The sequence below is a fragment of the Sitodiplosis mosellana genome, unplaced genomic scaffold, assembly GCF_009176505.1.
Source record: "Sitodiplosis mosellana isolate CC-2019 unplaced genomic scaffold, AAFC_SMos_1.0 Smas_scaffold_6197, whole genome shotgun sequence".
Classification (NCBI taxonomy): Eukaryota; Metazoa; Arthropoda; class Insecta; order Diptera; family Cecidomyiidae; genus Sitodiplosis; species Sitodiplosis mosellana.
In genome coordinates this window covers 1655442-1669098 of record NW_022601438.1, presented here as the reverse complement: position 1 = coordinate 1669098, position 13657 = coordinate 1655442, and the positions used below count along the sequence as shown (strand labels likewise).

Below are 13657 nucleotides of genomic sequence, written 5' to 3'. Positions count from 1 at the left end.
TTTTACGTAGGAACAATTTTTACGGGTAACCGACTTTCGAAAATCTTGTCCAAAATAAATAAACTTCAAATCTTGGTTGAACAGCGTAAGTTCCACCAACCAGATTTTGTTTCAAATAAAGCATTGTTCTAATAAGCGGTAGATAAAATGTGGAATTCAAATCAATTGACTGACTGACAATAATCTCGAAGACAAACAGCTTAAGTTATTTATCACTTATCTGGCTCTGCCGTTATTGCTATTCATATCGGCTAAATTGTGTCATGATAACATATGCGAACAAACCTTGATGGAAACTCACTAGTCGTCTTTGATAGCAATATCCATCTGAAAATTTTAATTTTTTCTTCATAAAAATGGGTACACTGCAGACTCTTTACAATATTATCAGGTTTTGATAAACATTCAAAGCTCTCATTTATTTGTCTTGTTTAGTTCGATAACAATTCAATACTTTTATCTCGATTTGGTTTTCGCCACTATTACATTTGTACTGTGTGTAAGAGTTTGGTCAGAAAGAGAAAAAAAATACGATCAGATGCAAATATACCAGAGAACAGCATTTGCACTCTTCTCAACTGAGTCTCTCAAAAAAGACTCTTTCGAGTGCTCATTTGAGAAGTGTGCAAATTTTGTTCCCTGAAATATACAGCATTGTTTTTCTGTATCTTTATCATTTGTATTATTCTTTCGGTTTCGTTTCATTATACAACAGTTTCACACAAAAATTTGCTAAAAATTGTAACATATTTGATTTGTTAATATTAATAATCAATTGCATGTGCTAAACTTAATTAAATTCATTTTCATTGCTGGTCCTGTATAATATTGCCACTGGATGAGATTTGTTAAATGCATTATTGTTAAACATATTTTCTCTAAATCAAAATTTGAAGGGAACAAATGAAGCAAAACTAATATTTAAACAAAAATAGAAATTGGACGCTTTTAAGTTGCACTTGGTTTACATTAACGAGCAAAAAAAAAAGTATGATGCGTTCTTGCTGCAAAGACGATTAAATGAAATCTATATGGATAAGCTGCAAAATGAAATTGTGTTTTACTTAAAACTAGCTAAGAAGTTAACAATAAATCCATATTGAAATTGAAGAAGAAGAAAAAGAAAGAAACAATTTGTTTTGAATGTCAGTTGATTACATTCGTATTGCTTTCGAATTCATTTAGCTGCTCTTTGTCGTTGGTTTTTTCTTTTTCATATAAAAACGTTATTTGTTAATTTTTCGAACAGATTTCAGGGATTGTTTTTATTTGTTATATTGTTTTCTTTCGTATCGAAGTACAATAAATACATTTGAATCGCTTTTGAGTTTTCGATCGCTCGAACTCTTTATGATTCGACATATGTGGTTTTTCTTTTGTTTCTTCTTGTAAATATATCGTTAAAATCTATATTTTTTTAATTTAAATTTTAAAATTTGTGTATAGTATTTTGTAAATATAAATTAGGCACTTGAGTCGTTTTGGCATATTTTTCTTTTTTTTTTTTTTTTTTTTGTTAATCATTAAAACCACAAACACATATCCATTTGTTTTATTCATTTGTTTATATTGGGCACGTACAATTCGCCCCCTGTTCTTTTTTTAGTACTGGGTTTTCGTTGTTTTAATTTGCTGCTTGATCGTTTTTGATGATGATCTTGAATGATGCACGTTATACGCTTTCACACGGTGAAGTTTTCGATCTTAAGCGTATTGATACCATGGTTGACGTCGCACCCAGCGCAATCGTTGATTCGTTTGATCCGAACGGATTTTGATACTTGCTCCCTCAGCAGCACGGACGGTTTCTTTTACGCTTTGCATGAGATTTTGGGCGTTGCCAACCAACATTTCGGTAGCCTCGCGATCTTCGTCCGAACCTTTAAATTCAATGAAGAATAAATTTGATATTTTCAAATTGTGTTTTCTTCGAAAACTCAGGTTTCAGTTCAAAAAAAAAAGTCCAAATTTTACCTTGAGCTCCGAGCATAGTGGCCTTCACGGTCGACAAAATCTTCAATTGTGTACCAATCGTTGGAATACGTTCGCAAACTTGAAGCAAGTTCTGTGAAAACCACGAGTTCATTATAAGTTTGAATTCCAAAAAAAAAGTATGTAAAAGCAATCAACAAAATAGAAAAAAATTACAATCATTCGCATTTCTTTCAATCATGCGCTTTCTAAAAATTTAATTAAAATTTTTGTTTTTCAACTCACCGTGCGAATACGCTTGTCTGTGCATTCGCGTGCTAATTGTTTGGCAAGACGGGTCACATCCTCAGATGCTTCGGCAATCATTTTAGCGGTGGCAATCAATTCACGTTTGCTGCTCTTCGAATCCGAATGTACCAATTCGGAAAGACGAGCCATAAGAATGGCCATACGTTTAGCAGCGGCAATAAGTTCGTTGTCTTGTGAGTCCCATTGTCGCACTTCTTGATGCAATCCATGGGCGGCAAGTAAAATTGGTTGATTCGGCAATGGAGCACGTCGGAAAACGGCTGCTTCATCGTCAGTTTCAGTTGGAAGTGGTGGACGAGCTGGTGCAGCGCCAACGGTGAACCGATTTTCGGACGGAAGTGGAGGACGTGGTGGAATTTGTTCTAAAAGAATGCAGAAAACAAAAATTATGTATATTCTCAACGTTTCCAGGAAATTGGTTTGAAAAGTGAAAAAAAAAAAATCGCGATATTTTCAAATCTAACCTTGTTGTCTCAAATTGAGTGCGGCTAAATCTGGCAAGATTGGCACTTCTGGTGGTGTCACAATTGCTCCGCGAACTCCACGCACGGCATTCAAAAGGTTTTTGTTTGCTTCGCGCCAGTGTGAGGCGGCCGATGGATCGTTGATATTGGCCGCAACTGATTTTGCATGTTGCACCATCAATGGTAAACTTTGTTCCAATTTGTTGGTGGCTGCATTGAGCTTGGCAATGAATTCCGGATCCTCTGAATTGTCAGCCTCTTGTTTGGCCACAAGTAATACACGGTTCACCAATCGAGCTATATTCGATGTGTTATCGACCATTTTTTGTGGTTGCTTATTACGGATGGCTTCTTCACATAAGAATGTGTACTTTTGAATTTGTTCTTCGGATGCCTTGATGAATTCAGCTGGATCGGTGGCCTGATCGCACAGTGTACGCATACGAAGAATGGTGTCTGCATATTGTTGCTTCAAGTTATTCAAATGTTCATCAGCTGCTTTGCTAGCTGGATAGTTCATTTTGATTCGACCGGCCGAGACGAGTTGTGGTGTGAGACTGTCAATTTGAGCGGCCGAGCCCAGAAGAACTTCGGCAATTTTCTTGTTACCACCTGATCCACCGGCGGCAACCATGCGACTTGTTTTTGATGCTCGATCGCTGAACGCTTGCAAATTGTTTGATTTTTGATTGAAATTTTGTTCACGGCCTGGTGTACCTTCGGGCACGTTAACAGCATCGGAGAATTGCTTCAATGGCGTTGACACATCCATGAAATCTTCAACGACACGGTTGACTAACGCTTGTTGAATCTTTCCTTTCAGCTCATGCAATTTGGCATTCAATTTACGGGCAATTTCTTGGGCTTCTGGTGTGTTTCCTAGACCTTGAGCGCACAATTTTGCGAATTGATTGGCTAATTGATCGACTTCGTCGCACAATTGCAAGATTTCCACCTTTTGATGGCCCGGCAAACCTTCGGCCACCTTCTTTCCCTCGTCAATAATCAAATCGATTGCACGCTTTCCGACACCTTTGTCGTCAATGCTTGGATTTTGAAGCCAGCGACAAGCTTGTTCAAGACGACCTTGTACCTAATTTGATAGACACATTATCAAATTCAATGATATGATACAAAATAAAATGATAATTTTTTGTTCGAAGAGATGTGATAACTCACCGTGTGCGCAGCTTGATGACCGGCTTTATCTACACCAACAACCGCTTTTGTTACGGCACGTTCAAGGTTGCTAAGTTTATCGCGAATGTCACGTGCTAACTGCTCAGCTTGTGGGGTATTTCCTTTGCCAGCTTGACGCAAATCGCACAATTCATTCACAGATCTTGTGATGTCATCAGCCAGACGTCGAATAGTGGCAGCATCTTGCGGCAAACAACGATCGGCCACACGATATGCGTTGTCAAGAATTTGACGAAGGGCTTTCTCGCCAACACCACCACGCAAAGCGTACGGATTCTGTTTGGAAATGGGTGAATACATTTGGTTTTTTTTTTTCAATTTAAAAACGTTTTCTTCTTACGTGTATAGTGTTTGTGATACTTACAGCTAACCAATCAAGAGCTGGTCCCATTTTATTGATGATACTATTTTGGATTTTCTTCAGTACGGTCAAATTATCCAATTCACTGGTGTCTTCATCGTACGTGGTCAATTGTAGCACACGGATTATTTCTTGGATTTCCTCACTCATTCGTGATGCCAAGTAATTACGATTCTCTGATGCTTCTTCAGCACCCTTTCCACCTTGTTCAACAATGTGAATGTACACTTTCATGCTGCAAATCAAAATTGGTGCCAAAATTTTCACTTGCTCCAAGCAACGCACCAAAATTTCGCTATGCACCTGATGTGTCAACTCCTTTTCACGGGCGCTCACCTCGCGCGATACTTTGCTCAAACATGGGCTGAGATCTTTCAGGAATTGCACTAAGTCCTCCATGGTGTCGATGACTTCGGATACGGCCAAATAATCCAATACCCGTTTACATTCGCGAATGATTTTACGCACTTCGGATTCGTCAAAGCAGAGCAAAAGTGATGACGTCCCTTGTAATATACCACGCGAACCTTCAATCAACTTCTTTCGAGCTGGCCCTGAGTATGGATCGGCACGCAACATAGCCGCCGCATCTTCCAACAAATGCGATGCATTCTCGACACGTGACAAAGAAGCGGGCATTTGTCGCTTCAAGATTTCATCATCGGAAGCGGTGATTGTTTCCTTTCCGACTTTTATCAGATTTGCAACAGCCGATGAAACCGCTTGAACCGGTCGGCTGAGGTCGGGCATAGCATTTCCATCTTCGGCTTCTTCGTGCAAAATCACCAAACGGCTAACCTATGTTCAATGAAATAGACAAATCGTATGTGAATATTATGCGTTCATGTCGGTAAAAGAACAAATTGCATGGGCGATTGATGATACAAGTCAAGATGTGGCATTTAGCGTCATCGGAACGATAATGTCGCGCGAGCGAAATGAAAAGGAAATGGAGATGTGAAAACCGAATATAGCACGCAATGTGCACACGATTACCAAATGAAATATATTCATAGATATGTGTGTGTGTGTGTGTGTGTGTGTGTGTGTGTGTGGTGGTCCTACGTAAACAGCAACGGCAAAATGACCAAAAATGATATTTTCGATATACTAACAATGACGTTGTCAATGTATTTGCAAAATGTTCGCCTCATATGGACACCAAATATCGACCCCTTTCACATACACAATGCGTGCACATGGCGATACGGTTTTTTCTATTTTGCTTTTTTCTACTTCGTTATCCATAGTCACACACATACGGAATTTATTGGATTCAAATCAAAACCAATCCAAATTACCAGCACAAAAATGAAACCTCAAGCGAATGACTCTGGCCGACTGACAGTGAATTGATGGGTGAGCGAGTGTATTGGTTTGCTGAGTTGTGTTGTGTTATGCTATGTTATGAGTTCGATATTCGCACGCCATTGGCGAATTTACATGACACACAAGCGTTACGCAAAATCAGAATCATTACCATATTTGGATGTCTAATGAAATCGCACGCGCTCTCTCTCTCTGTCTCAATCTTTACTCTCAATCTAATTGTGTGCTGTTATTGTTGCCATTTTTTCCCAATCCGCGCGCACTCATAACATTTAATATTGCATGGCGACGACATAGAAATATGAGCACCAAATCGAATTTCCCATAATTATCTTATACTCGCTATGAAAATGGAAAACTGAATATCTTTATATATCCATTCGTGAAATTGCAAATTGATATTATATTCCGCGGTCGGATGACCTTCCTTGAATATGTTTGTTTCAGTTTGAATGTGTCAATGTCTAACGCTCAGTACAAATTTAGAGAGAAAGAGAAGCACACACACCGAGAAAAATGATACTTCATTTTTATTTCTGCGGCTTTTTCGTTTTAATCTTTACCGCGTCAACTTTTATCTTTATTTGTACATGATTTAGCACACGAATCCGTTGATTTGCTTCTTTTTATTATTACTATCTATTTTGTATATAATAGGACTGCTTTTTGTTGTTTCTCGGTCGTTGTCAGCAGCAGCGTCTTGGGTGTGTGTGTGTGTGTGTGTGAAAAAGGTGTAAAATTGTTGTTGCAGTTGGAGGTTTGACTGTGGTGTGCCAATCGCGTTTTTGTGTTCGTAGTCTTGTTGTGGCAATTATGTAATACATATCTAGACCTTAATTATGTTTGTTTGGCTTTGTTGTGCAGGCAGCGCTCAGCAACAACAACAACGACAACAACAGAAAAATGTACATGACATAGCACAATGAGAATTAAACCCAAACTAGTTTTCATGTGTTGCACCGTGTGTGTGTGTGTGTTTGTGTGTGGAGTGAATAAAAGCAAATGCATTTTAGCCTATGTATAGAATCACTCTCTTTGTCTATGGAATATGCGCTAAGACTAATTTCGCTTGCAATTTTCAATTTCAACCGTTTTTTTTGTGTCTATCTCTGGCACTTCTTCTTTGACGTCCCCCTTTTTTCTCTATCTGTTTGTTCAGTGTGTTCACTTTCATTCTTTTTGTGTTTTCGGGCACAATTCTACAGCATGCAAATAATTAAATTTTATTCATAGTATTATTACTCTGTTCATCCGTCTTCCGGTTCCAGACAAATGCGAATGATGATAGATTTATTTTCATTAGTAATATTAGAAATCTCCATTCAAATAGTTTTTGTTTTCCATTTTCTCTAGTTTGATTCACTTTCAGATGCTGAAAATCGTCTCGAAAATCAACGATTTATGTGTGGAATGCATGTTTTTTTGTTTGTTTTGCTTTAAAAATGAAATAAATGTCATCATCACAGAATTCCGAGGCTGGTGTATTTTTGATTCCCATTCAAGAAAATGCATCGAAGAATTTAACCGACACCCGAAGAAAGAAAGAAAACACGCAAACACACACGGTAACGGCGAGAAAAACGAACTCAATTATAAACATCTGTTAGTTGGTTGTACTTTTCATAATGTCTGAATAGGAATAGGAATAATAAATAGATTGAATATAATAGAAAACCAAACGATAGAAATTATACGTTTGGCTCGTCGATGTTTGAGAATATTTTCTATTTATATAATTGTGTGGAGCAAAGTAGATGCCAAACAAACATTTCTCTAATGCACAAATTGGAATATACTATGACAAAGTATGACAAAGTGCAATGACGCTCAAATTTAGGCTCTCTGATTTGGGGACAGTTCACTGATTATTCAATAAAAAGAGCATTGCGATCCAAAAGCAAATTTTCCTAATGTTGTATGTGGTTTCCTTCAATTGAAATGGCTAAATTTCATTTAATGCTGTGTTTGATATCAATATGCCGCAATTTTGTCCAAATCTTGTAAACATTTCGCATAAAAAATGATTGACACATGACATAAAATGAAATTTTATTGCCCATAAATTGTGTGTGCGCGAGCAAAATTTATATAGATTGAAATCATAAGGAAACCACTCAATTTTTTTTCTTCTGATTATTCATAATTTTTTGTTTTGTTTCAACAGAGACAGCGCTTGGTGTTGTTTTCAACTCATGGTCATGTAAACAAGTTATTTTGTGTGTTATATCGCAATCATAAATGATTTCATTAACGAAATGAAACTGTTTTTTGGTTGTTGAAAAAATAAAACGGGAGCAACAACGCAAACCCAATACACAGAAGAGAAAAAAACTATGCGCGGAGAAATGAAAAGTGTGTGGCGCGTTTTTTCTTTCGTGCTGTTTCAATTTATTTCTGAAATTATTTTTGCCGAAAGTTTTGAGTTACACAATTGGTTTTCGAAGTGAAAGATTTGGTGTGTGTGTGTGTGTGTAGAAGCCCACATGAAAACATGAACGCAAAAGGACGACATGAGGAATCATACAATAGGATAGTAGTCCACTCACAAGAGATGAGTGAAGAAAGAAAAAAAAAACGGCTTTCGTTGGAACAACAAAGCAGAAAATAAGCGTACGCATACACATACACACATACACCAAGCGAACGGACGGACGGAATGAGTAATCGCCTAAGAATAACGATTTGTTTGATCCGAATCACCGTTACACATGGCGACTCATTCAATCGTCGATACAACCAATACAAATGGCCCACAGACAGCGTTCTGTAGCTGGCGCGTTGTATATGTTTATTAGTCGCTTACTGCTCTTTTTCTTCGAGATTTAATCGGTAACCAAAATGAATATGAACACCGACGCCCAAGTTTTTTTTTGCTTATGTTTACGCGATTTCTCTCGTTCTCTCTCTCTCTCTCTCTCTTTCTCCCATTTTTCCATCACGTTCATTCGCTCAATAGACATGAAATTTATTGAAATTATTACACTATTTCTTAACAGCTAAAACTTCCTGTGGCTTGTATTTTCGGTTAGAACTTTTCGATGTTGTGACAATTTTTTATTGGGCTTTTTTTTTTCAAAAGAACCGAAGAGAATTTTATTCCAATTATGGCTCCGAACACTTATTATTTGGCGCTAATGTGCTACGTGATTGTCGAAAATCGTAATTCTTACATTAGGCCCTATTCCATTCGATTTGTTGTGGAATTTTTGCTCGTCATCGCTGAATTGTACGGGCATTAACTAGCTTAACGACACACAACTGAATGTATGATTTTGTAAACGATTCTCTTCTCTTCATCGTATTTTTTCGCCGTCTAATTCATTAACGAATACACCATTTAGTCTTAGATTTTGAGCGGGTGTCACAGTCGTCACTTAAATAGGTCAAGTTTAGAATGATCGTTTTTCATCTTCTTTCGTTCTTTTTTTCCTTCAATTTTGCGAAATAGTTTTAAATATAAATTTCGGCGGTCTTTGATCGTTATTTCGTCCAAGCGAACATTTTGCTGTTGAAGCCACATTTTGTAATTGATAAAACCGTCAACAACTGCCGATGTATAAATCACAAGCCAGTGTGTATCGTTTTCATCAATATTGGTCGCATGACCATAAATCTCGGCTTGTAATACAAATATGTGCTTAATACAGCACATATAATAGTGTAAACAAAGAGTCTTACACACAACCATCAATAACTTATACGACTTGAAATTCGATCGATGATTTTGTTTTGTATTTTCTTTCAATTCAATTGTTCGCATGATATGTATTTGTTGTGACAGCACAAGTCATGTTTGGCACATACTGGCAGAAAACAGAAGGAAAAAAATCACATAAACGTGATATGGTCTTCATGCTTATTTGAAAATGTTGGCAAACGAATGGGCAATTCGGATCTGAGTCAATCGCAGCAGTAGTAGCAGCAGTCGATTGTTTCGCAGAGTATTTGTTTCAAGTCCATTTGGAACAGTGTCAAACTCATTGCCGCTTAATTGAAATCAATAAAAACAATGAGACAATTTTTCGTCTCATCAGAGGCGCGCGCGCACACCCAAGTCGAACAGAAAATAGAAATCATTGCTGGGGTTGTGCTGAGCTGTCTTTGTTGATTAACGAAAAGAAGATGTGATTTTGTTTTTTTTTTCTCTTCTTGTGGACATCCAATCAAAATCAGCTTCTTGTTATTAGGTTCGGAGTTGGTATAAAAATTGTGAAAAAATATATTTTTGGCGCCGGTGATCACCATTTGAAAAAAAAAAATATTATTTTCATTTTATGCGTGAGCGTCTATTTAATTTTGAGTGAAATTTCTTATTTTCGCGCTTTGGTGGTATATAAAAACGGTAGCCAAATCAAATGTAAATATTTGATAAGAAATGGTTATCGTACAAATTTAATCAATGCTTCTGGGTGAGGCCCGACTCGTAATGGAATGAATCATAAAAAGCTGGAGAATTACGAGGAAAAAAAGACGGAATTCAGCGGATGATTCATCGTATGCATGTATGTGGTTACGAAAAAAAATGGGGGCACGAGGAAAGAAATAATTCAAAATGTCCGAATAGCACGGAAAAAGTTCATCGGAGGAAAACAAAAAATGCAATTGATCGATATGAATAATGAATTTCCTCTTTGAGGAAGTGAATCAATGCTTTTGAACCGCGTCTCGTGAAAAAGAAAACGAACCCAATGGTTATACTGTCATATATACGTTGAAGGAGAACATAAAATTGATTGGCAGTATAGTATTGATAAAAATAGAAAGTTCATTGGTGTTTGGTTGAACGGAAGGTCTTACACACTCTTTCGTTGCTGTTTTAATCTGGTGCGATAAATGAAAGTGAGAGAACACGCGTTTGCCCTGCAAGATTTATGATTGAAATGTATCACTCGAGTTGGATGAGAAGACGCGCATTGCGTTTGTCATTGATAGTTAGTTGCTTAGCACACGTCAAAATTTGCTTGTACCGTGTGCCGGCAAGGAAATCACTTCAGCCATACATACACAAACACACTGTTTTGCCATTTTCGCGACAACCGTTTCAGTGTCCGTGTAATTTATAAATAGTTGTTGAGATAGTTTCAAGACGAGAGACAGATATTAAGCGGTGTTGTAAAATGTTGTTGTTTGTTAACGCTGCTTCATTTTGTGTGTGGTTATTTTTTTGTCTTTTCGTAATGAAAGACAAACGATGTTCTTCAAGGATAGCATAGAATTTGACCAGACGTTCATTAAAATCTTAGGTGTTTTTACCGTCAATTCATTACACGACGTCAAGCATTTTCACACAAAGCAGCGTATAGATGTTCGCATTTGTTCTTGCCATATTAGTGCCCACATTTTCCTTTGTTGGTAGTGCACACGGTGCGCGTGATGTATGAAAATGTTAAAAATAGTCAAATCAATTCAGATTCGGACCAATGTAACAAGCTCTCTCTCTCTCTCTCTCTCTCTCTCTCTATCTCACACTGTGAAGTTGAAACGAATCTCATTCTTATTACATTGAGGAAAATGTATCTCTAATCATCCAAAGCTGATGTCCAGTTTGAAGGGGAAAAAACCCAAAAAGGTCACCAAAAATGTATCAAAGAAAGACTAAATCGTCGAATTGATCATCGTTTGACCGCACACATTTGACTTGTAATGAGATCAACGTACACGCATTTCGTATTTCATTCACATGAATGAACTAACCAAGCAGAAGAAACAAAACACTTTACAACTACGTGAAACAAACAGAAAAAAAAGGTCGAGATGAATTGAGTGTGACTTACCTGTGAGGCAACAGGTTCCAAAATGCTTTCGATTGTTTTTGTGTGGAAAACTGGCATTTTTGCGTGTGGGTGAGATATTCGGTTGATTTGTCTAAATGGTTTATTCTACTCTTTCTCTCTTTTGGTTTTAATTATTTATGTTTGTGGTTCTCTATGCAACGCTTAGCGTGTTTAATGTTTTAAAGCCGGCGAGTCGATGTCATAAAATTTTCTACTAATACACAGCTACAACAAGTGATTGATGACTCTTTTTTTCTGTCTAAATCAACTATAGAAAAGAGAAAAGCAAATGAAAGCAACAAAGTAACATAAATAAAATTGACGTTTGATATTTCTATTTTTAGCTATTGCTTAAGCGAAATGAATATGAACGACAACAACAAGAAATGAATGAACAAACGGCCGAAGGATCAGCGGCTATCGAGTGAATTGTGTAATATAATCGCATGGAGATTTGTTTATTTTGGAAATTCCAAAAGGGAATTCAAGTTGTTGTTCACTTCATACACGCATTATGATCAATTAAAATTCAGCATAAACGCGCTGAGTCGAATCCAACACACATTGAAAGAGAGAGCTGATTCATTCGCTACGCCGTGCGAAGACACGATCATACGATGAAAGAGAGGAAAATGCAAGAGAACAAAAAAAAAACTGCACAATTAAGCAAAATACACACGGATGTGAGAGAGGGAATCGCAGCAAAACTTCTTCTCTAAATAACTCAAATGTCGTATGTTTTGTTGCGGATGGCGGCGGCAGCAGAGGCAAAAATGCACCAAATGACAAAATAAAATGGTAAATGAATAAAACGAAACTTTCGATAACAAGAAAAATTTGCATTCATTCTCTACGAACGCCGCAGATTTATCGATTCCCCTGTTTATTAATTTCTCATCTATTCTCTCATCTTCGTCGCTCTCTCGCTCTCAACTCGTTATTTAGATTGTTTTCTTTAGTTATTTCTGCCGTGTGTACACACACTGTAGCTCGTTCGTAGGTAATTCGTGTTTTTCCTCTGATCTCTCTCTTTCTCGCTGCTGATTAAAATTTGCTTTATTTCAGTAAATCGCGTTTAAATTGCATCGAATTTATTCACCGAATCGCGTTTCAATTCATCTTGATTCTTCATTCTTTTAGAGTAGAACGTCTGTTATTCAACGTTAATTTTTCCTGTCCTAACTTTCTACCTTCCACACTTGAATGTCACAAATTTGAATTTATTCCACGATTTTTAGAGGATTTTATCAAAAATTTACTCATATCTCAGGCGATCAAATTTAGCAAAATTATCGATTCTTAGTACAACACACAGTAATTAGGAAAGGAATTTGAAAAAGAAAAATTGTGTAAAGTAATACCACAAAAAAATATAAAACAACGATGAAAAATAATAAGAGATGCGTGTGAAAGGAGTCCGTAGCCAAGAAGCGCACGCATTCGTCACAGAAACGACTGTTCGTGTCTTAACAACACAACACAACTAGTCATCACAAGATTTTGTTTGCTTGACGAAGTAGCGCGCTGCCGCTGATACTCAAGAGAAAAAATACTCTTCATTTTTGCGGTATACGTATCGCTCACCCTATGCGTTCGCTCTTTTTCTATCTTATTCACACTTACACTATATTCGTCATACAAAACAACGGCAGAATGTAAGTGTAGAACGCATGCGGATACACTAAACGTTCGCGCTTCTCACACCAATACTAATGCATACGGTCTTGCGTCAATATCGCTACACACAACTGAAGCGCACCGCATGCGTTCTACACTTAGGTTCTGCCGTTGTTTTGTATGACGAATATAGTGTAAGTGTGAATAAGACAGAAAAAGAGCGAACGCATAGCGTGAGCGATACGTACACCACAGATCCGAAGGGTATTTTTTCTCTTGAGTATTCTTTTCTTTATTCGCTCTCCTCAACGTATGACGATGTGTGTTTTATTTTTCTTACGCTGTTTTATTTGTTGTTTTTGTTGGAATTCCTTCAAACACAGTAAGTCCGCCAGATTGAGCAAAACACACACACACACACACACATATATATATTCGTATGTGTCGAATGCAAAGAATACAACCGATCGCTGAGTAGTTTCAGACCAGTTATACTCAAGTCGCACATAAACGAGAGCAGATGTCTACTGGTGTGGCATTCGATTCATTGACATTTCAATCACTGATAGATTGATTTATTCGATGCGTCGAATTCAATGAATCCAAAAGAGATTTTTTCCATAATGAATCGGTTATATACGGAAATGGTCAGGGAATGAAAAAAATAGTGA

At 37.2% G+C, this 13657-nt stretch overlaps 1 protein-coding gene across 5 annotated transcripts; it reads right to left on the bottom strand.

Annotated features, from left to right (window-relative positions):
* Positions 1-657: 657 nt before the first annotated feature.
* On the bottom strand, positions 658-13545 carry LOC129577601 (vinculin). 5 transcript variants are annotated; one of them, XM_055464976.1, is made up of 8 exons: positions 13327-13545; positions 11370-11637; positions 4270-5064; positions 3885-4181; positions 2706-3798; positions 2218-2603; positions 1975-2065; positions 658-1880 (listed from the first exon to the last, which is right to left on the bottom strand). In XM_055464976.1, exons 2-8 carry the CDS (start codon positions 11424-11426, stop codon positions 1705-1707), a joined length of 2895 nt encoding a protein of 964 aa, XP_055320951.1. In that variant the 5' UTR covers positions 11427-11637; positions 13327-13545; the 3' UTR covers positions 658-1704. The 5 variants fall into 5 exon arrangements, with proteins under 5 accessions (XP_055320951.1, XP_055320954.1, XP_055320952.1 ...); XM_055464979.1 differs by lacking the exon at positions 13327-13545 and adding an exon at positions 12731-12908; XM_055464977.1 differs by lacking the exon at positions 13327-13545 and adding an exon at positions 12352-12900.
* Positions 13546-13657: the final 112 nt, after the last annotated feature.

Coding starts and splice junctions, on each gene's coding strand:
- LOC129577601 (XM_055464976.1), bottom strand. CDS start 11,426: ATGCCAGTTTTCCACACAAAAACAATCGAAAGCATTTTGGAACCTGTT. Junction 5,065..11,369: donor TGGAACCTGTTGCCTCACAG/GTAAGTCACACT, acceptor CATTGAACATAG/GTTAGCCGTTTGGTGATTTT. Junction 2,604..2,705: donor ACTCAATTTGAGACAACAAG/GTTAGATTTGAA, acceptor GCATTCTTTTAG/AACAAATTCCACCACGTCCT.